General features: G+C 54.7%; 10 protein-coding genes across 10 annotated transcripts; 6 read left to right on the top strand and 4 right to left on the bottom strand.

The window, feature by feature from the left end:
• Positions 1-1,168: 1,168 nt before the first annotated feature.
• IAQ61_002153 (uncharacterized protein) lies at positions 1,169-1,492 on the top strand (the record flags this gene model as incomplete). The annotated part of the gene is made up of 1 exon (XM_066095420.1): positions 1,169-1,492. One exon carries the CDS (start codon positions 1,169-1,171, stop codon positions 1,490-1,492), a length of 324 nt encoding a protein of 107 aa, XP_065954256.1.
• Positions 1,493-2,612: 1,120 nt separating this feature from the next.
• Positions 2,613-2,963, top strand: IAQ61_002152 (uncharacterized protein; the record flags this gene model as incomplete). The annotated part of the gene is made up of 1 exon (XM_066095419.1): positions 2,613-2,963. The coding sequence occupies one exon, from the start codon at positions 2,613-2,615 to the stop codon at positions 2,961-2,963; it is 351 nt and encodes a 116-aa protein (XP_065954255.1).
• A 2,943-nt stretch (positions 2,964-5,906) lies between these two features.
• IAQ61_002151 (uncharacterized protein) lies at positions 5,907-8,241 on the bottom strand (the record flags this gene model as incomplete). Its single annotated transcript, XM_066095418.1, has 2 exons — positions 5,907-6,029; positions 6,082-8,241. 2 exons carry the CDS (start codon positions 8,239-8,241, stop codon positions 5,907-5,909), a joined length of 2,283 nt encoding a protein of 760 aa, XP_065954254.1.
• Positions 8,242-9,171: 930 nt separating this feature from the next.
• IAQ61_002150 (uncharacterized protein) lies at positions 9,172-10,566 on the top strand (the record flags this gene model as incomplete). The annotated part of the gene is made up of 1 exon (XM_003833979.2): positions 9,172-10,566. One exon carries the CDS (start codon positions 9,172-9,174, stop codon positions 10,564-10,566), a length of 1,395 nt encoding a protein of 464 aa, XP_003834027.2.
• Positions 10,567-11,422: 856 nt separating this feature from the next.
• Positions 11,423-11,809, bottom strand: IAQ61_002149 (uncharacterized protein; the record flags this gene model as incomplete). Its single annotated transcript, XM_003833978.2, has 1 exon — positions 11,423-11,809. The coding sequence occupies one exon, from the start codon at positions 11,807-11,809 to the stop codon at positions 11,423-11,425; it is 387 nt and encodes a 128-aa protein (XP_003834026.2).
• Positions 11,810-12,516: 707 nt separating this feature from the next.
• IAQ61_002148 (uncharacterized protein) lies at positions 12,517-14,045 on the top strand. Its single transcript, XM_003833977.2, has 3 exons — positions 12,517-12,665; positions 12,720-13,366; positions 13,435-14,045. The coding sequence occupies exons 1-3, from the start codon at positions 12,549-12,551 to the stop codon at positions 13,673-13,675; spliced, it is 1,005 nt and encodes a 334-aa protein (XP_003834025.1). The 5' UTR covers positions 12,517-12,548; the 3' UTR covers positions 13,676-14,045.
• A 327-nt stretch (positions 14,046-14,372) lies between these two features.
• IAQ61_002147 (uncharacterized protein) lies at positions 14,373-16,036 on the top strand (the record flags this gene model as incomplete). The annotated part of the gene is made up of 3 exons (XM_003833976.1): positions 14,373-14,753; positions 14,876-15,007; positions 15,092-16,036. 3 exons carry the CDS (start codon positions 14,373-14,375, stop codon positions 16,034-16,036), a joined length of 1,458 nt encoding a protein of 485 aa, XP_003834024.1.
• Positions 16,037-16,334: 298 nt separating this feature from the next.
• On the bottom strand, positions 16,335-18,299 carry IAQ61_002146 (uncharacterized protein; the record flags this gene model as incomplete). Its single annotated transcript, XM_003833975.2, has 1 exon — positions 16,335-18,299. One exon carries the CDS (start codon positions 18,297-18,299, stop codon positions 16,335-16,337), a length of 1,965 nt encoding a protein of 654 aa, XP_003834023.2.
• Positions 18,300-19,717: 1,418 nt separating this feature from the next.
• Positions 19,718-20,911, top strand: IAQ61_002144 (uncharacterized protein). The gene is made up of 2 exons (XM_066095417.1): positions 19,718-20,251; positions 20,317-20,911. Exons 1-2 carry the CDS (start codon positions 20,016-20,018, stop codon positions 20,666-20,668), a joined length of 588 nt encoding a protein of 195 aa, XP_065954253.1. The 5' UTR covers positions 19,718-20,015; the 3' UTR covers positions 20,669-20,911.
• A 201-nt stretch (positions 20,912-21,112) lies between these two features.
• Positions 21,113-24,707, bottom strand: IAQ61_002143 (uncharacterized protein; the record flags this gene model as incomplete). Its single annotated transcript, XM_066095416.1, has 4 exons — positions 21,113-22,392; positions 22,443-24,163; positions 24,258-24,485; positions 24,565-24,707. 4 exons carry the CDS (start codon positions 24,705-24,707, stop codon positions 21,113-21,115), a joined length of 3,372 nt encoding a protein of 1,123 aa, XP_065954252.1.
• Positions 24,708-25,278: the final 571 nt, after the last annotated feature.

The raw sequence follows: 25,278 nt of genomic DNA, 5'->3' as shown, positions 1-25,278 counted from the left end.
GGCTTCGCAAAAGGTGTGCGCAGTGATGGGACGGTGATGGCCGTTGGTGGTGGTGGTGGTGATGGTGGTCAGGGTCGTGGTGGTAGTGTTGGTAGTGTTGGTGGTTGGCTGGATGGTAGGTTGTTGTTGTTGTGGTGGTGGTGGTGGTGGTGGTGCTTGCACTTGCTGCTTAGGCTTGCCGCAATAAGATCAACGTCATTCAAGGTCCAGGGCGTCCAGGGATTTGTGGGCAGGGATCCTGACGATCGCGCCGTGTTTCGACAATTGGGGGGAAAGGGGGGCAGGCAGCGGGCCCACGGTATACAGTGTTTCTGGAAGGGAGGGGGATGGTGGATTTACATATATGTAGGTACATACATACAGTACACACCCACAGTATAGTACACCGACAGTATACACACCCACACACCCACACACCCACACATACACACAGTACAGAATCACAGTACAGAATATCACGGGCAAGGGTTTGCCTGTTTTGCTCTCCTCAGTCCCCGGCGGCAGATTTGCGTCGAGTATGGAGGAAGAGACTGAGGCTGATGCACGCTGAGCGGGTGTTTTGGGCCCTGACTTAGCTCGACCACCAAGCGCCCTTTTAAGCTGTCCGGAGTCCAGACTATGATCCACCCTCTTTCCCACACACACACACACACACACACACACACACACACACACACACACACACACCCCTCCCCCCCCCCCCTCTCTCTCTCTCTCTCTCCACCACCCCCCGGCGGCGGCGCAGGGTGGATGCGGCGCACAACTGCTGACGATGTGGAGGAAGAGTGCAGTGCCAGTCTGAAACTGGACGACGTTGAGGAAAGGCGCACGGCAGCCGCAGTGGGAGGTTTGTGCGATGACCGGCCCGTGACAGGAGCCATACGTCTGGATCGGACAAAGAAGCAAATGCTGGCTGCCAGGAACGGACAGACTGGGTATTCATCAACGTCTGCAGCCGGGGTGCCTGGTGTCGTTCAAGGGGGAAGGGGGCTGCCGCCGCCGCCGCTCCTCCTGTTCTTCTTCTCTTCCTTCTTCTCTCTTTCTTTTCATTCCTTCTCTCTCATGGCCCTGTGCCCGGCGGTAGGCATGTACCATAATAGGTACTCACTGCGCATGTACCTACTACATACATACACATGTACCCTATACCGGTACAAGGCACCCTGCGATGCCAGAAGTCGTCGATAGGGAGACCTGTGCAGCACCCATGGTCCACACTCCCAACCAGCTTGGCCAACACCCGCAATCGACCATGGGCCATGCGAGCAAGTCTGGGGACGAGAGCAAAGGGCCTGATCCTAGAACTGTTCGCTCGCGCATGCCACATGGGGCCAAGATCCCCGTCGATGATCCCGCCTCTGATTTGATTTGTTCAGGCGTGCTATGGACAAGTCCCATGTGCTATACAGAGTACAGTCTATACCCTGGTAGGCCTGCTGTCATGACGCTGATACTGAATCTACCTATACGTCGGCTTGTATTGGTATGGTAGCTGTTCGCATTCGCAGGCCAAAACAAGAGACAGCTGCATGCTGTGTACTGTGGCAGAGCGGCTGCCGATGACCACATCAAGGTGATCAAGGAAAGCGTGTGAGCGAGCGTGTGGGGCTCATCCAGCAGAGCCATCGCATCGCACATCCGTGGACAGGCCGTCACCAGCGAATGACGTGCACGGTAGAAGCGTGAGGTGACAGGCTTGCTGGCGCTGAAAACGGCCACCACGGAGTCAGTCTAGTGCTCGCACTTGAGCGCACCCCAAAGGGTCCCGCCGTCCAAGTGAGGGCGCCCATGGTATGGACAAGGTGTCTACAGTATTATCCATAGTCTGCCCTCCGTTCTCGGTCAATGCTCCGATGCACACCACGCATGGCAATAGCAGCCCGGTGGGCATCCTTGCATTTTCGAGCCTCATCCATGTGTCCTATCGACAAGAGTCAAGAGTGTCAGACGATAGAGTAGTCATCACATCAACACGGCTACCGGACGGCCGCCAGCCAGGAACCGATGGGCCAGCCAGGCAGCGCCACAGGCCCTCTTGCACTGAGTCAAACGTGGCCCGTTGGCGGAGGAGAGGGAGAGAGAGAGAGAGCGAGAGGGCGAAAAAGAGGCCTGGCTTGGACATCAAGTCGGGCGTGCTGCGCCGCCGGATAGGATGTCTGCCACGACTATCCAGGACCCTGACCGGCGGTACAGAGTACAGTAGCTCTAGGACACCTGCATCTCCCCAAGGCTTGGAGACGCCACAAGAATCTGCACACCGACAATGCGGTGGACTTGAGGCGGGAGAGATAGGCGCTACCCACTCCATAGTCCACAGTGGTATGATTAGGATGATCCAACAAGCGCCCTAGCGCATCGTCCGGGCGCCGCAGAGCAGCGGCAGGTTGGCACTACTGTGTAAGACGCGGTTCCCATCAAGACCATTTACGTGTACTCTACATGGAGTATGCATGTACACAAACCTACCGTGCTGATTTGTGTGGGGGGAGGTGGGTGGGGTTCCTTGTGCCCAGATGGCAAGGCCGTTGAGATGAGGTCGTCAGTATGCCAGATGTTCTTGACCCGTGATGCTGGAGCAAGAAAGCAGGGCGACACTTCGGCTGGCTGGTTGAATGGTTCAGTGTGCTGTACCTACCCACTCCCACTCCACCATGTTAGGTTGTGTGATGAAGGGGGGTCGGCCAGCAGCGGGAGGTCGTGCAGTTCTGTACGTCATGCAAGTGGTGGAGCTGAGTGGGCCATTTGATGAATTGACACAACACGGGCTGACAAACAAGACTTGGAGAGGTTGTGCGACGTCTGACGAAACCTCCGAGATTGGTGCCGTCGCAAGTACACCATGTTTGAGATGTGCCAGCGAGCATCGGGCGCGGCCCGTCCTCGTGAGATCTGACCAGCAGGCAGCAGCGCACGCCGCACGCGGGCTGGAGACGCGGCAGATGGTGGCTACCGTGTCAGCGTGAATGCTCTGTGCTGTGTGTGCTGAGTGCGGTATGCTGTGTGCTGTGCTGTGCTGTGCTGTGGGGGGAAGAGAGAGGGGGAAGAAGGTTTGGCAATTCCACGATCAATGGCCCCAATCGTCATGCTGAGCTGTTTGACTACTCTTGATCTTGTCACTCTGATCTTGTCACTCTTGATCTTGTCACTCTGATCTTGTCACTCTTGATCTTGTCACTCTGATCTTGTCACTCTTGACTCTTGTCCATACTATACACACTCTCGACCATGATGCCCCTTGGAGCCATGGTACCCACACCACATACATCACTCTATCCAGAAACATGAACGAGGTCCATGTTCCCCGTTGTGGGATTCCGTGGCATTGGGCCCCACGTGAGAATGCACAGGGTTTGATGTTCGATGCCGCCGTTCGTGAAACCCAGCCATCGGGCTGAAAGACTTGGACACAGGCCAAAAAAACATGTCGAAACTTTCCGCTGCCGCTCACCCGTCGTTCGTCGACTGCCGCTCTTTGCCTGTCACGGCATGGTCTCGCCGTACCCAGTCACGTCTTTTGGAGTCTTGACAAGTCTGTTTGTCGGGAACTCTAATCAATGGGGGGCCTGTCTGTGCGAGCACCTAATACACAGCACAGTTGACAACTTGACATCTCCGGTACCTTACCGTACCATGGCTTTGTACCATGACTGTGCCTCCGCATGAACTATGGTACCATCCCAGTGCGCAGTGTGCACTGCCGACCAAAACCACATGCACGTGTTCTCGACCAGTGCTTCATTTCGGTGCCTAGGTACCGCACAAGTACTCGCCCGCCGGTGGGACTCTATCCGCAATCGCATGTTGGGCTAATTGCCAAGGCGAGAAGCTACCATAGCGTACGGTCCAGGCGACTGAACTGGACGGAGGTACACTAGGAGAAGTCTGGGTTAAGTGAGATGCCTGACTCCATGGCCATCCGCGCACCTCGAATTCCCTTCCAGACCTCAACCAGAGCAGCCCCAGTACCTACACCCTCATCTCCGAAGACAACCAACGCCCCGAGGAGGAAAGTAGCGACTACGATTGGTGGAATGCTCGCCGCTGACTCCAAAATCGATAGCAGAACGAACAGCCCTTAGTACCGCTGACATGGTCCATCTTATGTCCATGGTTCATGGTTGTTGTCCTTCTCGCCTTGGCTGCTCCACCGATCACCGGTGACGGACGTTTAGACCTCACGCTTGTTCCGCGCATCGCGATATTGGAAACCTGTCATGCATCTCTCCTTGATACCTTCTAGTAGCATGACACTTGAATAGGTAGGCTGGGCGTACAGTGTAGTGTACCAAACAGCCGCTCGAATCGCTATTGAGCTTGCACTATCAAAAGTTTATGACTCTGAACATGTGTGATCGCAATAAAGGTTGCGACTTAGTATACACATCGTATATACAATAGACAAGAAGCCCTCTCATATCAACACGCATTCGCATTTTTGAGGAAGCTTGGTGCTTGTATCCATCAGCATCATAGGCAAACCGTAGAAAGCGTGTATCATCAAAACACCATAACTAATCATCCGAATATCCAGTAGTTTCAAAGTGGCAAAGCCCATGGACAAAACACCCAGCGCCTATAAACAAACCACCCAAGCTTCCCACAAACATCACAACACGACCGGCATACCCCCGATCCAAAAAAAAAGGGATACACTGAACAAATCCCTCCACTACCAAAAAACACTCAAGCTACTGCAGCTCCAACTCCCTCTCATCGAACAACATGCACCCCCAAACGTCCATGTACCGTATCTATCTAGAAACATAACCAAACACCCATAGTCCTCCCCCTTCCCTCCCATCACCTCGTCGAAAAAAATCCCCCCCCCCTTCTTCCTACCACAACCTCGCCACACCACCCCATCCCATCCCCATCCACCCCCTCCCCCCTCAACGTCGCGCACACACCACCACAACATCCGTGGCCCTTACCCACAAACCAGCATCATCACTCAAACGCGCAGCATCGCAAGCGCCATGACTAGAAAAAAAGAAACGCAGCCGTGCGAGTTCGATTTCGACACCCGGGGCGCCGAGCCCCCCTACTTTGCCGTCCGTACTTTGCAGTCGTACGATATGTACGGGTGTGGCGGCTATGAGGATCCGGTTTTTTCTTTTGAGGGAAGGGGGGGGGGGGGGGGGATCCATTATACATGCCCGGTTTTGGGATTTTTATAAACCCCTGCGTATTAAGACTATGGGGATAAGCATGTTGCGGAAGGCGGGTACGTTTTTCTTTGCAGGTCTTTTGGTGTCCATGTACATGCGTTCTAGAGTACGGTACACCTTGGCTTTGTTCCGTGACTTGACAATTGGTCTCATCACTCGACCTCGTAATAGGGGATTAAAAGTTCACAGAAGCATGTGAAAGTTAGCAAGTCAATTCATGTACGGCGGCTTCTAGGTGATTTCTCTTTGCCATTATAGGCTGCTAGAGTGCTCATGTTGTTACATGTTTTCAGGCAGTGCAGCAAGTTGTTATTTGACCTGTGCCAGACTACTACTGCTTGCTGTTCCCCGAGCATAATCTCTCGTATACAGCCGCACAAACACAAGGAAAAGTCGTAGATGTCGTCCAAATGCTGCCCACAGAGCAAGCGCTGCCCATGGCCCTCCCCAGCTGTTCTTCTCTGCGCCTCCGTCGCATCGAGATGCAAGTATGCCAAACGCCTAGGATCCGCCCAAAAAAAAATAAACAAGAGGATGATTGGCACGCCCAAAGCTCCCAAACCCAACCCAAAACCGACATAACAAGATAGGTACCAATACTATGGAGATTTTGCAACAAGGAAAATGACACGTCAGCCCATAATATTCAAGGAACGGATCATGGTGGTCCGTTGGAATGCTAAGGAGGGGGTATAACAAAGTAAGAGTGTAACGACTGATGAGGACAGAATGTGGTGCTCAGGCAACGGGCTGGACGAACGGCGCACTCTCGGCTTCAGGGGCTTCTGCATCGTCTTTATTTGTTTCCTGGACGCCTTCTCCTCTGCACAAGGGGCAGGAGTTGCGGCCGGTCGTCAGCCACTAATGATGGTTAGCACGTGCTTCGTGGGCATGGGAGCGCGAGCTTGCTTACCTGATCAATGCAGATCCTGTGGAATAAATGCTCACATTTGACCAGTTTGCGCGCCTCTTCTTCTGCTTCAAATTCACAAAGACATACAAGACAGCGTGCATCCGTTGCGAGATTCAGTGTTTCAACGCCTTCGGTTGCCTCAGCGATCAGAGTTCCTGGACCACCCCTGATACGAAACAAGCCAGGCGCAGAAGCTACGTCCTCTTCACTTGCTACTGGCGGTTTTGCAGGGCCCAAAAGAGACGAGAGTAGCATCATATCCTCGTAAGTGGGTGAGTCTGTGAAGAGACTGGGCGTCGTGAGGAGAGGATGGTTCTCTGGGTAGCTGCCGCCAAGAACGTAGATGATCCAGCTTCTCGACCCTTCGCCAGGGTTGTCGTCTGGCTCCACAACACCCCGTCGTCTGGCGGCGCCGGATCCATAGCGCGTAAAGTCGGATTCACTGAGACGGCGTGGTCTGGCACTCCGATTCGATGTTTGGGGCTCCTCCACGGTAGGCTCAAGAGAGGATCCGTTGGGTCTGCGTGCGACGCTTTCCCGCCGCGAAGGCACGTTGGAATGTGATGTGGGCGACGGCGGAGAGGTGGAAACAGCCGGTGTGGTCGTGCCCGATGGCTCAGCCGAGAGACCTAGCATGGTAGCAGGGGTGGAAGGAGGCGGAAGCGGACCGGTTGGAGAGTCGTCTGCGACGGATGACCAAGGGCGTGGTCGGTCTTGTGCATGCGCCCGATGGTGTCGTTGGCTGTCATAATTGGAGGGGAAGTTGAAGCCGCCCATGGACGCACGCCGGCGGTGACTGAAGCGTGTCCCATTTTGGGGAGGTCGCAGTACATGCTCGTTGGCGTCGCCGGGAGAAGTCGGTGGTGTAGGGAAGCTAGAGAGGGCGTCCAAAAAGGGGGGAATGTTGCTGTCGTCTTGCCCTGTGCCAGCGCCCGGCGTGATGGACCTGATGCCTACGATGATGATGGGCACCATCCGACCCTCGCTTCCGTCCTCGCCATCCTGTACAGCACCCCCAGACACACTGCCCCGGCTTCCCGCTCTCGTGCCTGTTCTGCTTTCCGTAGACGTCCCAAACCTGAACATCCTGAAGAAATTGAGAGGTGCCGGTGTTCCGCCTGCCGCCTCACTGCTGTCTGGCCCTTCGTTTCCCCTCAACGCCGAGGCTATGCTACCGTTTTCAAGTGACTCGAGGAAGGTGTCAAAAGTGCCGTCTTGGGTGGCTTGCTGGTTGTCATCGCCGACAAGCGAGGCTGCGGTTGCGGCCGCTGCCAGGGACAGTAACCGCGAGAGCACGTCAGCCTGGTCCTCGCCCTGTCTCCGCCGCTCGACGCCGCCCAGGTGGTCCTCGTCGTGCCATACGGACCGCCTCCTCCGTGGAGAGCTCATCATGTTTCGCAGCCGCCGTTGTGCTGGCAGCATGGAGAGGGCGCGGCCATCGCGACGTAGCAGAGTCGAAGGGGCGAGGAAAGGGGATCCCGGTGTATCTGGGTCTTGTGCCTGGACATTGTTCTGCATGAGTTGGTCGAAATCGAAGCCTAGGTCGGGCACCTGGACGCGTGGCAGAAACGGGTCTTGGTCATGGGCTGGAGCCCTACGCAAGACGGAACGGGCAGGTGGTGGGCGGGGGGAGAGAGGTGGCGAGGAGGACGAGTCAGCGGGGAGGTCGGTGTTGCTGTTGCTGTTGCTGTTGCTGTTGCGGCCAGACAACGAGGGGCGGTAGTGCAGTAGGCCTGATATCGAGCCTAGGGACGAGCGAGCCCGCTGCAGTCGTGAGCGTGGACGAGTGAGGGGTGGTGGAGGGTCGAGCAGCGATGGACCAGCATCGGGACGGCCAAAGTGTGAGGAGAGTCGGTGGAAGGGGTTGTTGCGGCGGGTAACGGGGGTCGTCGGACCCTGGGCGAGTGGTGAGTGTAGTAGTGTGTGCAAAGCATCATCTTCGCCGCCGTCATGGAGAGTGGTCGCGTGTGGGGGTTGAGATTGTTGTTGTTGGTGGTGGTGGTAGTGATGCTGTTGCTGCTGTTGCTGTGGTTGTTGCTGCTGTTGCTGTGGTTGTTGCTGCTGTGATGGGCGACTCAGAAGCAAAGGCGCCCACGATAGCGGGCGAGATCTACGTCGGGGCGGCGGTTCTGCTTGGCCGGACGAGTTTGCCTGCCCCATGGTGTGCGTGCGGGCGGCCGGCGAGCAAGACGCACCTCGAGGGAGGGAGGGGAGGGGAGAAGGGTGATGGGAGGGGGGGGGGAGGAGGAGGAGGAGGAGGGGTGCGAGGGGTGGGCAGGTGAGGATAGGCGCGCGCTGTACAGTTGCTGCCGGGGCGCGAAGGCGAGGCGAGGTGAGGTTCGGCGACGGAAGGCGGTTCTTGGTCGGTGGTCATGACACAGCCGAGCCTTCTTCCCCCAACGACAGCAGCGAGAGGAATCAGAAGTGGTAAGTTGTTGTTAGCTTGCATGCACACACTTGGCCTAAGCATGTCACTGTCAAGGCACTCTCTACTACGGACTGCTGAGCAACTAACTACCACTACCACTACTACCACTACTACCACTAGGCGGCAGCAGGCTGGGTAGGCTGGCTCTGGCGACATTGATTGATTGATTGATTGATTGATTTGATTGATGCTCTCCACTGGCAAACACACATGGATTGAAGGCAGACAGACGGCGCTAACCGGATGCAGCCCCCAAGCTTCCAACTATGATGTCGATTTGATTTGATTTTGACCTAGCCTAGCCTAGCCTAGCTCCCCTCGTGACCTGCTTCCTTCACTGACAGCCATCAATGAGCGCTTCGAGGGCTCCTGGCCTGTCTTGGCTTGTCCCTCCCTTTGCTTTTCTCCCTCCCAACCAGTTCCCCTTATCCTGCCTGCCTGCCCGCCCTCGTTGCCGTGAGTCGTCGTTGTCCTGTCGTTGGCGTGTCCTTGGTAGCAACCAGTCAGTCAGTCACCAGTCGCCTGGCCTTGCAACGGCCCTCAGCCTCACCGCTCTCTCCCCCGGCCCCAGCCCAGGATCCTCACCACAGTCATCAAACTACAATCACCTCTGATTGCATGGCTGCATCTTCGCGTCAGTCCTCTCTGCACAACACACAATCATGCAGTATTTTGCCTCGCAGCTGCGCAATGAGCAACAGACAACGCACTCGCTGCGTGCATCCCACTACAGGAAAAAGCACAAGGCCAGGCGCGGCCCACAAGATCCAGAAGAGCCCCAGTCGTCATCATCATCGACATCATCATCATCGTCCCTGTCGTCGGCCAGTCCAGAAGCTCAGGTCAGCTCACGCTCGTATCCCTCCTCTGCAACACCAGAAATAGTCCAATTGCGTCTCGCAGGCCTGCTGCCCGAAGAAGACGACCAAGTCCCTGCAGCACCGTTTCCTCATGCACCTGCTAAAACAGCTCGCACCCACTATGGCTACGCTAACGCTCACCAAGACATGGCCACACTGTCATCACCTCTATATGCTGTCCAGGATGAGTCAGAGACCCGCTCTCACCATGGCCAGAGAGCGACGACTGCGTTGAAGAAGAGGCATCTAGACGTCCTGTCTACCCTCATGCACACACGCCTGCTCCAAGGTGACTACGAACGTGCTGGGAGAGCATGGGGCCTCATCTTGCGCACCCAAGTGGCTGGCACCCGCACCGTCGATCCACGCAATCATGATCGCTGGGGAATCGGTGCCGAAATATTGCTCCACCGTAACCCTCAACCTGCTACCATGCAAGGTCATCAGGTTCTAGAGGCATCCCAACCACCTGGAGACGACATCTTCTCAGTGCAAGGCTTCGAGCTGGCCAGAGAGTATTACCAGCGTCTGATTGTGCAGTACCCGCATCGTCGGTTCGCGCCCACGGCTACTGACGAACGCACCTTTTATCCTGCCATGTTCTCTCTCTGGATCTTCGAGGTTTGCGAGAAGAGCAAACGTGCCCGGGCAAGGTTCCGGAATCATGGCGCAGAACGGCCAGGCCTGTCACGAAGCCCATCTGTGGACGGTCTTCCTCGTCCTGACACGGGAGAGATGGACGCCAGGGAAGAGGCAGTAAGAGTAGAAGAGCTTGCTCGAGCCATGGAAATTGCTGAGCGACTGGATCGCCTCGTCGTTTCCCCTCCTTTTGACAAGCAAATCAGCCTGCTACAACTTCGTGCACATGTCAGTCTCTGGATGAGTGACCTGATCATTGGCCATGTATCCCATGACAAGGACTGGAACATGGACTCTACGTCGGAAAATAGTAGTGACCCGCCGCACCTATCGAGGGAACAGCTTACTCGACTCAGCAACGGCCAGCGGGAACTCCATCAAGCCCGAGCGTTTTTGAGCCGTGCTGAGACACTCGGTGCTCATCCACAGTCCGCAACAATGTCGAGCGTAGACGTCAGGCTCAAAGAAATCGCTCGATGGTTGAGCGAGCCACATGACCGAGAGGACGAGTCGAGCTCGTTGCTCACTAATGACCAGGATATGTCTGAATTTCCATAGGACCATTCTGCTTCCCAAGGCCCACCTGGTAATGGTGTTTTTGCGCAGTTTAGTCGGTGAGAAGCAGTCTATGTACGATGACGTAGTATTCTCGATTCTGTTTTAATAACCCCTACCTTGAACAGGCTTGCTTGATATAAGCTGGCGACTAAGATACCCCCCCCCATCCTCTTTGCAATCTCATGACTGATAGTATGCAAAGTAGGTGGCATGGCTCAAGTTGGCCATACCTCAAGGCTCTCCGCAATGAAATCAGACTTGTACATTCGAGAGCTAATTATATACATGATGAAAGATGACTTCTTCGATTTGCCATGGAGGCCGCCTAGATGCCCTAATTCGAGTCATGGACAAGGTTCAGGAATCCATGCAACATATTGTTCTTACTACATAAAGAAAACAGGCAATTTTTCTCGTTTGTACGTCTCCACTCGACCAAGTGAAGTCAAAATGAAGAGCAACAATAGTGGGAATACACGCGTGCATCGGATATTTCTGATCCATATTATTGGCTCATTGGTTTTGTATGCTCCTGGCCCGAATCCCGACTGATACGATGAGGCTGGTTGTACACGACAAACACATTACCTCCTGTCGTTTACGGTACCAACTTCCATGATAGATATTAACATGTGGGTGTAGCACAAATTTTCCTCACATTCTCTGGGACAACCGTCTGAGTATCGGTACGGCATATTCGTGTCATCCCGTCAACGACACAAGTCAACGGGCCCATTTTGACGGGCGTACCGGACATCCAAGTAGATCTATCCCTACTGTCAGCCATCACGGTCTGCAAAGGCTGTAAAAGCAACACATTGCCGTGGACCAAGAATGAAACATGGAAATACACAGATCAAGGACTGAATCCAACATACCCTTCGCAAGTCCAAGTATGAGTGATTTGATAGTATGCTTCGTCTTGTGGGCCCCTCAGATCAAACAGCAACCTCCGACCGTCCACTTCACACTCATTGCTGTTGGGTATCACAGGCCCATTTGCGAGGCACTGAGCGCCATCCTGGACGCTGTCGATGACATCTGTGCTGCTGGAGAAGCTAGATTGGAGGGTGAAGGAAACCTGGCCTGATGTGGGCGAGGTGGTCAGGCTGTAGGCTGAGATTGTGTAAGAGGTTGGTGCGCAAGCCTCATCGGCGCGGGTGTGGAGGGCAGAGGGTAAGGCTAGAGCAGGAGGAGAGAGGAGAAGGGTGATGAGAGTGGTGAGCATGGGAAGGGAGAGCATGGTGACTGCGTGCGTATAGTGTAGGTAGAGAAGAGACTTTCAGGATGGAAGGAAAGAGAGACAACCGTGAATGACAACAGTGAAATTGAAGCAAACGTAGGCTTCATCCGAGGAAATTCTTATATGCACGACAAGACAGAGGATGTCCAAAAAGGCAAATGCAAGCACATGGGGCTGTACTGGACCAGGCGAGGAACCTGTCCAGTCACCCAAGACAAGCCTGGAAGTTGGAGAGGAGGCGTAACGGTAAGCTGACCTGCCGTCCAACAGATGAGCCAACCATCCGACTAAAAATAGTGGTTTCTCGTTGAAAGTGGACTCGACAAGGCCTCCGAGGTCATGAGCTCACGGCTTCAGGCAGGCAAAGGCGGAAGATGGGTAAGCTCGTTGGTCTGAAGGTATCCAATCGGGTCCCCAAAGCTGGCAAGTCACTGAGGCTGAGAGGGTACAGAGTTCCAAGACCATTGATCTTTAGGCCATGTTTCGTCACACACATACGTGTACGACGTTTTCATGCCATGTTGCAGCTGAAAATGCATGACCGTCGTGCCAGCATCGAGTCGTGAGCTTGGCCTGGTTCGACGGATGTTCGATAGAATGGTGGGGCGGCACGGGCCAAGTCGCGGGGATCAACTGGGAAGCATCGTCAGTTCTGGTCATTGCTCTCGCTCACCATTCACTGTAATTCAAAGAACTAGCCGCTCCGCCCCGCCCCCCCTCCTCCAACACCCCCGGCACAATGGACATTACGCCTGTCTTGAACCAGGTGCTGGCCACACACAATGCCGGGCCCATTGAGCCCCCTGTATTTCGAGTCGACGACCTGGACGAGTTTCTCAAGGAGGCATACCGCATTGTAGGCCACGTTGCGCGCCGAACAGACTGGGAGCATGGGAGCTGACCATGACAGCGCACACACATCACCAAGCTGCACAGCGACCTCAAGTCCATACGACGAAGCTATCTCTCCACGGCCCATGCTCCCCGACGGAAGCAATATGCGCGCTCTAGCGCCTCCCTCTCAGCAGATAAGGAGACGAGGTACCTGAGCGATGCAGAACGCACGGAGATCGATGCCCAGGCAAAGCAATCTCTGCGCGACCTAAACTACGCCATCAACACCCTCCGCGACGCAGAGCAGATACGGCAGACGACAGAGTCGCAGGTTGCACTGAGGAAACGGGCCAAACAGGGCCTCGGCGCGTTGGGACGATGGGCTGCTGGTGGGGCCATTACGGCCAAGAGCGTGGAGGAGAGCGTTGAAGAGGCAAAGGCGAATAACATCAGGGCACACAGGGAGAGCATTATATGGTCGTTGCAGAACCAACTCGAGGCATGTGGGCGCTTTCAGAGCAAGATGATGGAAATCAGGCTTTTGAGGGAGGTGGAGAAGAGCAAGAGCGTGCTGTACAAGACACGGGCCACGGGCCCGAGCAGCCAGGGCGAGGCGGATGTGAAGGAAGTGGAGAATCAGCTGGACCCCGAGCAACTACAGCTCTTTGCGCAGGAGAACCAGGACATGTTGAAGCAGTACGAGGACCAGCTGGATAAAGTTCGGTGCGCACCCACCCTGCCCTGGAAACGTGGTCGAGTGTGTTGGCTGACGTTGGAGTGCAACTGAACAGGGCCACGGAGAAGTCACTGACGGAGATTTCGGAGCTGCAATCGACGCTCGCCAACAACCTCAGCCTGCAGTCGGCGCACATTGACCAGCTTGTGCAAGACTCGTTCCAGACGACGGAGAATGTCGGGAGCGGGAACAAGGAGCTGAAGCGGGCGACGGAGCGAGGGAGCACAGCGCAAAAGGTGTTTTGGGCAACTTGTGCTTTTTGCGGAACGCTGGTGCTGTGGGATCTGTTTGTCTGAGGTGGATGTTGATTTCAAGGCGGGTGTGTGTGTGTGTGTGTGTGTGTGTGTGTGTGTGTGTGTGTGTGTGACTATGCAAAAGACGAGACTCAAGATCATCTACCAGTGGCAAGGGGCGAGAGGAGAGGATGGGGTGGAGCGGGAGTTTGGGGAAACCTGGCACCAGATGTGGTAGTCAATTGCATGTGAGAGGAGGACGTGTGTGGGTGTTGACCTTTGACCTAATAGATGCAGTTGGAAGCTGGTCATGATGGCCATGTGCCTCGGCTTTGTTCACCAGACCCGCAAGCAGGAGAAGTGTATATATAACCAAGCTTTCTTCCATAAGCCATCTTCCCGACTGCTAAGAGTCGTAGCAGTAGTCTAGGAGAGAGACGCACGCAAGCCCTTTGTCCCGTGGAGCCAGGTCCCGCCCTCTCCGCACATCCCCGCCGCCACATGCGACCTGTACCTTATACTACGGTACTATTGCTGGACGAGGATTGTACAATACTCGAGACAAAGCCAGGCAATCCATAACCCCGCCAACTGCACAGCCCATCTTCTCACGCCAGCACTTGTGGGGTTTCCCGTCGTCCCCGTCTCACGGCTTCCCGTTGGAAGGCGGTGAGGCGTTGGACCCCGCGCGCCCGAGTCTGGACTGAGGGGAGTGGACTTTGTTGGTTACTTGGGTATTGAAACAACGTCTGCAGCAGCTATGGTCGCACCTCCTTCTCCTCCTCCACCTCCTTCTTCTACCTCTCCTCCTCCTCCTCCTCCTTCTTCTTCTCCTTCTTCTCCTTCTTCTTCTTCTTCTTCATCGTCCATTGCAACTTCTTCTGTTGCCTCGACATCCTCACCACCCTCACACCCCCCGCAGGCCAGCACACAGTCCCGGCTCTCCCAAATCTCATCCCACATTTCCCCCATGGCAGCCACTGCTTTCAGCGCGGACGTGGTTCCGCAGGCGCCCGAAGACCCCCTGTTTGGTCTCATGGCTGCCTTTCGTCGCGACGAGGATCCCAACAAGGTCGACTTGGGCATTGGAGCCTACCGTGACGACAATGCGAAGCCCTGGATCCTGCCTGTGGTCAAGAAGGTAAGTCTGCCTTTTCCCCTAAACACAACTGCTCCTCCCCCACTTCCATGGCCAGGGCCTTTTGTCCAATCTATTCTACCAACCCTGATCGGTACGTGTGGGCTGATGGACTGACTTTCTAGGCCGACGACCGCCTCCGCAACGACCCGAACCTCAACCACGAGTACCTGCCCATTGCTGGTCTTGCCGAATTCACCTCGGCCTCGCAGAAGCTGGTCCTCGGCGGTGACAGCCCCGCCATCAAGGAGAAGCGGGTGAGTGCCTTCCCTCCCTCCCTATACACTGAGTCATCACGCCTCGTCACAACACGCAACTGACGCAAGACCACCACCACCCAGGTCACCAGCCTGCAGACCATCTCCGGCACCGGTGCCGTCCATCTAGGCGCCCTCTTTCTTGCAAAGTTCTACCGGACCACGTCAGAACGCACCGTCTACTTCTCGGACCCAACATGGGCGAACCACTTCCAGATCTTCTCCAACGTCGGCCTGTCGTACAAGACCTACCCCTACTTCTCCAAGTCGACCAAGGGCCTCGACTTTGAGGGCATGATCAGCACAATACAGGCCGCACCCGAGGGCAGCATCATCCTGCTCCATGCCTGCGCTCACAACCCCACCGGTGTGGACCCGACGCAGGACCAGTGGAAGAAGATTGCAGACGTCATCAAGTCCAAGAAGCACTTCCCCTTCTTCGACACGGCCTACCAGGGCTTTGCCTCGGGCGACCTCGCACAGGACGGCTGGGCCATCCGCTACTTTGTCGAGCAGGGTTTCGAGCTGTGCATTGCCCAGTCGTACGCCAAGAACTTTGGTCTCTATGGTGAACGTGCTGGATGCTTCCACTTTGTCACCTCGCCCTCGTCAGATGCCCAGTCCACCATGGCCCGCATTGCCTCACAACTCGCCATCCTCCAGCGCTCTGAGATCTCGAACCCCCCGGCCTATGGTGCCCGCATCGCATCCACCGTCTTGAACGACAAGGAGCTCTTTGCCGAGTGGGAGGCCAACCTCCGCACAATGTCGGGTCGTATCAAGGAGATGCGGACGGCACTTCGCAGCAAGCTCGAGGAGCTGGGTACCCCGGGAACCTGGAACCACATCACAGACCAGATTGGCATGTTCAGCTTCACCGGTCTGTCCGAGAAGCAGGTGCTGAAGATCCGCGAGGACTCGCACGTGTACATGACCAAGAACGGTCGCATCTCGATGGCCGGCCTCAACACACACAATATTGACTACTTTGCAAAGGCTGTCGACAAGGTGGTTCGTGAGACGCAGTAAGCAGGAGGGACTTGCAATCATGTCATGAATAGACGAATCATGATCAAACCAAAGTAGCGTCTGCTGGGTAGACAAGACGATTCTCTCCTACTCTGTAGTAATAGACTGAATCACGCATGCCGTTGTCGATCCAAAGCCCCTGTATTTACAAGTAGGATTGCACCATGGTGTATTGTGTGATTGATGAGAAGATAAAGTTACAACAGCGCTCGTAAATTTCAACGCAAAGAGGGTCATGGGGATTCTTGCAGAGTTCCAAACGCAAAGAGACTGATGGGGGGAATAGGGGAGATGCAACCTAAATCATCTCCCTAACCCCCCTGGAATGACTGAATCTTGAAAACTTCATGCCCATACTCCACGCCCTCTTCCTCTGCACCTCACTTGCTTTAACCGCACCCCCTTGTAAACCCATTTTCTTGCTCTTGCCTTGCACTTCCTCCCTTTCCTTTTCCCTCTCCCTTGCCTTCTCCTTCTCCTTCTTCCGCGCAAGCGCCATCGCCATCGCCACCGTCCCACCCCCCTCTGTACCCCCAAACGTTTTCCACTTTGGCGCCGCTGGTATGCGTGGTAAGGCGGTCATGGGTTCTGGGGTGGGGGTGCCTTGGAGGGGGAGGCTGAGGGTGCTGCTGTTTGCGCTCCAGGTGGAGACGGGGAGGTAAGGGGTGGTTGTTGTTGGGGTTGAGGTGGGGGATGGTGGTGGTGGGTGTTGATGTTGGAGGAGGATGGGCGTGGGTTGTTTGGTGCTGGAGATGTCTGTGCATGATGAGTGGCGGCGCTGTAGGGGGTTTGTGATCCGGGGCTGTGGGTGTTTGGGGTATGATGAGGATGAGGTCGAGGTCGAGGACGATGATGATGATGACATCGATGCACCATCATCCCCCTCCACCGGCGTACTCAAACCAGCAGACAACGGCCCAGGCGTCAACATTGCACAAGAATCCCCTGCAAAACGACCCCCCGTGTCATCTACAGCATCCTCCTCTCCCGATACCCCCGCTCCTGTACGAAACGCAGGATGTTCAGACAGTGGCGGTGGTGCTCGACCCAGCGGCCCCTTGAGCTGTGATGGCATTGTCTTGAGCGACACGACGCGCTTGAGCATCGGCGGTGTCGTGCTCGAAGCCATGGTGTCGGGGAGAGAGGTATCACATGCACCCGCATCGTGTGAACTGTGTGGGAAGACAGTGTATCCGACGCTTGTGCTTGGCAGTCTGGGTGAGGCGGATTTTGAACGCAGGGATTCGGGGAGGTGTGGGGTTGTTTGGAGAGTGGGGAGGCGGGTTTCTAGGCGGGGGTTTGGTGGGTTTGCGGGTAGGTGGTGGATAGGGGTTGGGGGGGAGTGTGGTGGTGGGTCGTTGGGGATGGTTGGGGAATCTGGATCTGGAAAGCTAGGGGTAGAGTCGGTGAGGCAGAGTCCGATGGAAATCGTTGCATCTTCCAGTGTGTTGCTCAAATGGTAAGGGGTAGGCGATGATGTGACGGATGTGTACGGGTTTTTCACCGCGGCCTCGAGACTGGAGCGTGCCGAGTCACTGCAATATGTCTCGTCCGGGATAGACGCGGCGATTTGGTTATGAGACGAATAGTATGATATGGGACGAATAGCATTCCAACGAAGTGATTCTCGCATCAATTCCAGGAGCTGTGGCTCGCCACTCTGCAAGTCCCACTGCTGCAGCATCTTCGCGACCCAGGGGTTTTGCGTGCATCTCAATTTGGAAAAGTAGGCGCTGCAGGCCTGTGTGTTTGATAGTGGATGGCCGTGATCCACGAGGTCTTCGAGGGTGGTCCAGAATTCATAGTTGAATTCGATGATGGTTGCGTACTGGTCGATGTGGAGGTTTAAAAAGTGGCAGAATGCATGGTGGTAATCCTCAAACTTGAACGAGGTAAAGTGCTCATCTAGCGATTCGACTATTTCCAGTGCGGACAGATGGGACGGTGGTAGAGGTGGGCCTACTTCAAAGACTTCCAGCATGACTTCTTCCGTCAGGCAGAGGTAGATGTCTAGCTTGACTTCGCGATCCTGTCGTACCCAGGCTCTTCGTTCTTCGAGCAGACTTGGCTGTGTGGTGCTTGCTGTCTCTCGTGAGCCTGCATCTGGCATGGGCATTGTGGCCTCGCCATTGCAATGTTTCCATGTTCCCTTGGCTTCCAAAGCAAACTTGAGGCTGCGTCGCCAGCGCGAGTACTCGGCACCAGTGGCGTCTAAACGTAGGACGGGAACGCCTGGTAGACGTGGCGATGTGGGGTTATGCATCGTAGAGTCTTGAACACTTCCAGACTTGGGCGTGAAAGCGTAGAAAGGACGCTGGCTGGCTTGTACGCAGCGCAAGTACAATAAGATGTCGTACCCAAGTTCTTACTATGGCTACACGGCAACTATGCTGTTATGATCTCAACAACAACAATAGTCCGGTAGTGTATTGAGAGAGTATAGTGAAGGTTTCGTAATTTGATATCTGGCCGTGGTAGTGTTGCCCTTGAACTGTTCCTTAGTGTTCCCAAGGTACTTCCGTGAGGGAACAAGAGCGCTTTCGTAGACGACGTAGTAGTAAACGCAAAGAAAAACAAGCAGCAATCTCGAGGTGCTCGCAACCCAGAAATCTCGCACCGAGACAATGATAACCAGAATCGATTTCAAGCATGGCGGACAGCGGCCTCGACCACTATATCGCCGGCCTTGAGGTCATCGCCGCTTACACAAAGTACAAACCTGGAACCAATCCCATGACGAGCATTCACCTTGCACACCCGTCTCGGAATGGCGTTTTCGCCCAGGGGCCCCTGCTATCGGTTTTGGACTACTGTAGGCTGCATCCTTTCTCGCCAGACCTGTCAGATGCGCTGACTGGTGCAACTTCAGCGCAGTCAGCAGTATGGGAAACGTAATCACTGCACAAACATCGACAGAAGGGCGCGCATTCCCATGTTTCTAAAAAAAAAAGGTTCCGGAATGGCGGGTAGATGATGGGGAAGGCGAATAAACTCCCTCTTCAAACATTGCATCTCATCTTTGTCGGATCTGACAATCGTCATACTCGTAGCCATGTTGCATCATGCTGGGTCAGAGTTGTTAGGCTACCATGACAGTTCACAGGCGACAAGCCATGTAAAGAGGGATGACAAGACTGGGTGAGCACCATCCGTCGTTCGACCCGGCCTCACCGGGGTTCGAGCATGCGTGTCCCAACTCCAAGTCCGAAGAGGCGTTTTCCGCTCAGCATTGGCAACACGACATCTGTTGAGTTGAACGAAGTGTCCCGAGAGGAGAAAACGCTCTGGGAAGTTATGCCGCGCCTACGTAGAGAGCGGTGCATGTTGGCTAGGCAGACTGTGGACGAGAACAAGGACAGGAATACGGACCAAGAATGGGGAACAAGAGCCATGATAGCACATACCAAGCTGTATGGACGGATATGGAGCAAGTAAGGCGTGGGAGTTGTGGGGTAGCAGGAAGAGGCACGATGATCCTTTGTCTAAATACCTCGGGTCTTTGTGTAAAGTACGCTGCATAGGGACTTGTGACCTGAGCGAATTCACGTATCCGATACAGAAACTAGTGCAGGTTGGCTAGCCGGGCTTAGGGCGTTTCATGACCTGCAAGACCCATGCTATCTCTCTATCCTGCAGCTCCGCCGTCAGCACTAATGAGCCAAATGACCATTGAGGAGGAACCAGGCTCTTAAAATAAAAGCAAGTTTGAGTCTACTTGCGATCTATACCCTACAAAACGGAATTTCTTCATCGAGCACAGCAGTCTATGAATGCAGTGCTGTGAAAGGGTACCATCATCAGGCGTTGTGGCGGAGTGGTTATCGCGCAAGACTAGAAATCTTGTTCCTTCGGGAGCGTCAGTTCGAATCTGGCCAACGTCGTCTTTTTTGCACTCTGATGGTCGTCCTGGCCTAGCTCCTTTTTTTTACTGGTTTTTGGAACGCGAGGACTGGATAACATCAACAACCATGTCCCCAACATGCCACCCCGCCCCTTCCCCTACCCACTGCGGATTGGCAATGACATCTGCAGTATCCGTAGAGTCCGGCGGCTCATTACGCGGAACAAGAGGGACAAAGCAGAACTGCCGACATTGACGTCCTTCATCCGCCGAATCCTCACTCCCCCCGAGATTCACGATTTCTGGCACCGCTTTGGCCCAGAGACCGTCGTCCAACACAAGACCGATGATATCTCGCGCTATCTTGCGGGAAGGTGTGCAATTCCCCCCTCCTTCATTACACATCATGCTATCCACGGCTGACCACCAGACTCGACAGATTTGCCGCCAAAGAAGCCTGTCGCAAAGCCTGTCCGCATTTCCACGCCAACACCCGAGGTTTCCAGCGTATTTTGATTTTGCCAGGTGGCTCAGCGGATGCGGTTCAGTCTGGTCGGCCCCGCGCACTGATTCTTGATGCTGTGTATGGTGCATCACGCGTACCTGCTGTGTCTGATGGTGAGCAGGGGGATTTGCGGGTGGATGGTGACGAGGTTTTTGGCTCGTTGGAAGGCCAGGTTTGTGAGGTTAGTATTAGTCATGATGGGGAGTATGCGGTTGCTGTTGCTTTGGTGCCGGAGATGGAAAATGGTGGAATGGTGGAGGGGCGGGGGTACGGCGATGGGCTGTGAGCTTGCGGGATTTTTTGGTCTGCCTGGGCGGTATGGTGTATGGCTCTGTGGCGTGGCTACTGACAAGTCTGTTTGTTGGCGTATGAGGAAGATAGCTGGTTCAGTCGAAGCAAATGATGTTCAGAGCAAGGGATGATATGAGATACTCACAACATGTACACGATTACATCACAAGCTTCGTGTTTGAACAACTAAGCATTTAAACTGGAGACTTCAGCATAAAATGGCAGCGTGAAAATTGGCATGTCCATGTCTCCATGATTGCACGTAATGTCCAGCCCTTCATTACCATCCGTCCAATCCACTTCATCCCATCATTATCCACAACTACCTAATGTGCGCATAGAGCCTAACCGGGGCGCTGGTATCTACCCCCAAACGCCAAAAAAAACCCCCATCGTTATTCGTGACAAACCTCCCAGCTCATAACCAAAAGCGGTCTTCTCATCGCCCAACGCTACTTCCTCCCCAGCTACTAGGCGTCATACTACTGATCTTACTGCTAATTGCACTGCCGGAGAACCAGCTACTGCCGCCACCGCCCCAGCCCCAACCCCAGCCGAATCGGCTGAAGCGGCCAAACTTGCGTCGCCCACCACCAAGCCCAGTTCTCGAGGTCTTCTTGTCTTCCATTTTATCTTCCCATTTGAGTTTTGTCTCCATGATGGCCTGTATCGAGTTGATAATGAGGAAGGTTGAGGAGCCAATGGCGCGGAAAAAGGCCAACCCTGCAACAGACCACAGAATAAACGTGAGATAAAAGTTGTTGGTCACCTTGCGATTAGAGTAGGCCTCCGACACGGCCATGGCGAGGATAGCGTTGCTGATGAGCCAGATGACCACCATGTACGTTCTCACTGCTCTGTAGTAGTCTTCCTGTTGTTGAGATTCCGAAACTGGTGGCTCTGGAACTTCGACACGATCACGAAGATTGCGAAGTGCTTCGTCATAGCCAGAGTCAATGTCAAGTTGCTCCGATGGCATTTCGAGTTCGACGACGTTTCCGTTCTTGGCCCTGGCGTCACCCAAGTCTGTTTTGGCGACGTTGTCTCCCTTGGTACCCCAAGTGATGTCGTGCGTATTGCAGAAAGCGTACACTTGAAGTGTGGCGATGTAACTGGGCAAGAGCGCAAAGTACTGCGCGCTCGAAGTGAACATGTGCCAGGGATCCAGGTACATGAAAGACATCAGGAAGTACAGACCGATTGTCGTGGCTGTCGAAATAATCAAGTTGGTAAAGACGTTGTTCCCAATGGATTTCTCCGCCTGCGGATCCTTGAGCTGGACAATGACAATGTAAAAGGATGCGAAAGTGGTATAGGCCATGATGATACCGTACATAACCATGCTCCAAAAGAACATCTTTTTGGCACCCTGCGGTCGGTTACCCATAGAGAGAATGAACTGCATGCAGATGAGTAGCGTGCAAGTGTACCGCAAGATGTAGAAGATGTATTTTCCAATGTTGTGGCCGAATGGATCGAGTTCTGGATCCGCAAGTGAACCAGCAACGAAATAGAACGTCAGGTAAAAATTGGCAAGCGAAAAGAAGGTGAACAAGAGCTGGACGAATTGATAAACGAATTCAATGTGAAGGAGGATCTTTCGCCAGATTGTGTGGTCAGTGGCCCACACCTGCTTGAAGTGCAGTAGTGAGTATACAGCGGCAAAGAAAGCACCGTTGAGCCAACGTCGTCGTTGAGAGATGAACTCAGGTACGGTGTCTGCGATATGTTAGAACCGAATTGGGCACGCATTTAAAATTGCAACTTACCTGGCACATCTGTCTCACCAGTAGCGGCTTTCACATACTTCAAGACCCACTGCTCACTGCGTTTTGCCACCAGTTCCCAACACAAGATACGGTCCTCAGCCAAATACATGTTGGCGGTGAACACATCGGCGTCCTGCCCGTGTAGTGTCTCTCCCTTGAAGTACTGGCTCAGCGGACCATGACCGGTGTGATCGTTTTGCAGCGCATGGTAGCGGTACGCCGAAAGCGCTCCTGGCAATACGGTGATGTACCCGAAAACAGACTCCAAGGGCTTGTCCAGAATATTCGACATTTTGTATTCAAAGTTTTGCGACGCTACAAGCGGATTGAGCAGCCCAAGCCAGGCTTTGCCTTTACCGGCTTTGATTTCGCCTGCAGCTCCAGCAACGGACGAGTCGGTGTCGAAAGCTTTCCAGAGATGGTAAAGTGCTTTTGGACCAGGCTTGGTTCCGACATCGAGAAGAATACAGACGTTTGGATTGAGTGCTCGGCCAAAAGCGCTGAAGAACCAACGATGTGAGTTGAGTTTCTTGGAGTTGCGCTCTTTCAAGCAAAAGATCATTTGGCAGGGAACAATGCCCTTTTCAGCACCCTTGAACTTGAGATCTGAATCTAGAGACACCTGGGTAGTGTACTCGTACACGTGAGCCGTGACCTCCTTCTGGTTCACGCGATTCTTTGCAATGCCCTCCTGATAGCATCCCATGGCAGCAATGGCGTCGAGTGTGCGCGGATGGACCTTTCCTCGACCATCAGCAATGATGCATACCACAATCTTTTGCCATCCATCCTTTCCCCACGTTCGTGACTTCATGCGGGAGCAAAAGTGACTGATGTTTTGCATCACGCCGTGCATAGTTCTGGTAAAGTCAATCTCATTCTCGTTGTACATGGTGATGCAGATGAAGAGTTCTGTTTCACGTGCATTTCCAATGTTCTGGCGCAGTTGGTATCCTCGGTCTACAAAGTCGTCAGGATCGCATGTTACGGCCGTATATCTCATGTGGGTGAACTCGATGTCGTCGCGGCGGGGAAGGAAACTGTACAAGATGGTGGGGATCTTGCACTCGAGGATGAGTTCGCCGTTGATCAGGCGAACTTCTTTCTTGGTCATGACTGCATCGCGGACACCTCGTCTTGCTTGTGCACCATCGGGAGCCGGCCCGTAGTGCTCGGCTTTCTCGTCGTCTGCAGCTGTGTATACATCTGTGTAGGTATCGTCCGTCATGTAGGAATCACGCGAGCGCAGCTCGGGCCGGTCGTCGCCATAGTCGGTGAATGGATCGTCCTTGTCGTCCATTGGTATGGATGTCATGTCGCTCATGTCCATGGTCGCCTCTGAATCGCGTGATACAGGCCGTGCACCGCCTGAAAAGAGTGGCGCTGGTGGAAGTGGCCGCTTAGGGCTTCCTGGCCGTCCTCCGCCATACCGTGAGGACGGCGTGCCTGGCCGTGGGCTGCCATTGAGGTCCACTGGTTCATATGAGTTGACAGAAGCAGGCGGCCGCGAGTAGTCGATTGAGGTGCGAGTAGGCGAGTACGGTCGTCCTGGGGCAGGGCGGTCGGGTGAATGTGACCTTCGATATGGCAGATAGGATCCGGGCGAGTCTTCGGTCGGTGGCGGCATATTGGGCGCCGTGTCCAGCACTGATGGCGTCCGCGAGAGGCCGGGCACGGATGGGGCCGTGGGGTGATAGGTACGTGAGACTGGCGAAAGTGGTCTGTTGGGGGCAAATACATTGGTCAGTCAGGTTCTCATAGCGGTTGCGATTGAAGTTCAACGAGAGCAACTTGGGATGCATGTGCTGCACCAACCGTGACTTGAGCGTCTTGCGCCTGGGCATCTGCGTCGAAAGGCCCGCACCAGCCGCAGGCGCATGGGCATTCGAGCTCAGCGCATCGCCAGCTTCACGCAGGAAGTCGACAATGCCTGCCTCGGCCGTCTTTTGCCTGCCAATCTCAGACGGCGTCATGCGCTCGCCCAGCGCAGCCCTGGTGCTGTTCACGCCAGACATGATGGAAGCCGACTCGAACGAGTGTCTTCTGGAGTAAGAAAAGGGATGAGTATGGAGGGAATGCAGTCAAGTCGGCGCGGCCAGAGCAAATAGGGAATGACACTCACGGCATGTAGCTCTGGCTTTCCTCCACGTTTGTCAACAAGCGCATGGTTGAACCTCCTTGCATCTGCGGCGAGAAACCATCCTCGTCGTCGTATGCAGGCGGACGCCCGTAGGGAGACCCTCCCGGCGTGGTGGGTCGGTCCATTGCGACGACAGTCGCTGTTTGTGTGTGTGTTTGTTGGTTGTGGACACCAATTGGTTTCTGGTGCAGTGCGCAACAGTCTCGCTGCTGTACCACGCAAAGTGAAGGACTGGACTAGGAGTGGAGATGAAAAATGGTCAATGTAGGTACAGCAGTATGCAAATTTGGGGGTCTTCCAAAATGCATGCATTTGCCATGCTCCGGACGAGATGGTGATGGTGCAGGTTCCCCAGCTCACGTTGACTTTCGGGCGTCGTCAGGGAAACGGCGGCGGAAAGATGCCTGCTAGCAACTAGTAGCAAGGGGAAAGTAATCCATAAGCCTCAGCAAGGCGCCCCGCTGGACGGGCTTAGACAGTTGGACTCTGGACACTGTGATACGTCGACGCCAAAAAGAGACAAAAGAGACCCATGGCCAATACGTCGTGTGTCCGTGTTGTGTTCTCAACCTGCGCCCACGGACTACTCGGCGTCGTGGCACACGGCTGATCTCTCCAAGTTAGGTACATCTGCCTATGTACATAGTACACCTGCGCAGGAAGCAATTCTTTTGCGACATCCGGTTGCCTGGGCAA

The sequence above is a fragment of the Plenodomus lingam genome (assembly GCF_022343315.1).
Source record: "Plenodomus lingam strain CAN1 chromosome Unknown contig_14, whole genome shotgun sequence".
NCBI lineage: Eukaryota > Fungi > Ascomycota > Dothideomycetes > Pleosporales > Leptosphaeriaceae > Plenodomus > Plenodomus lingam.
This window is presented reverse-complemented; position numbering and strand designations above follow the sequence as displayed.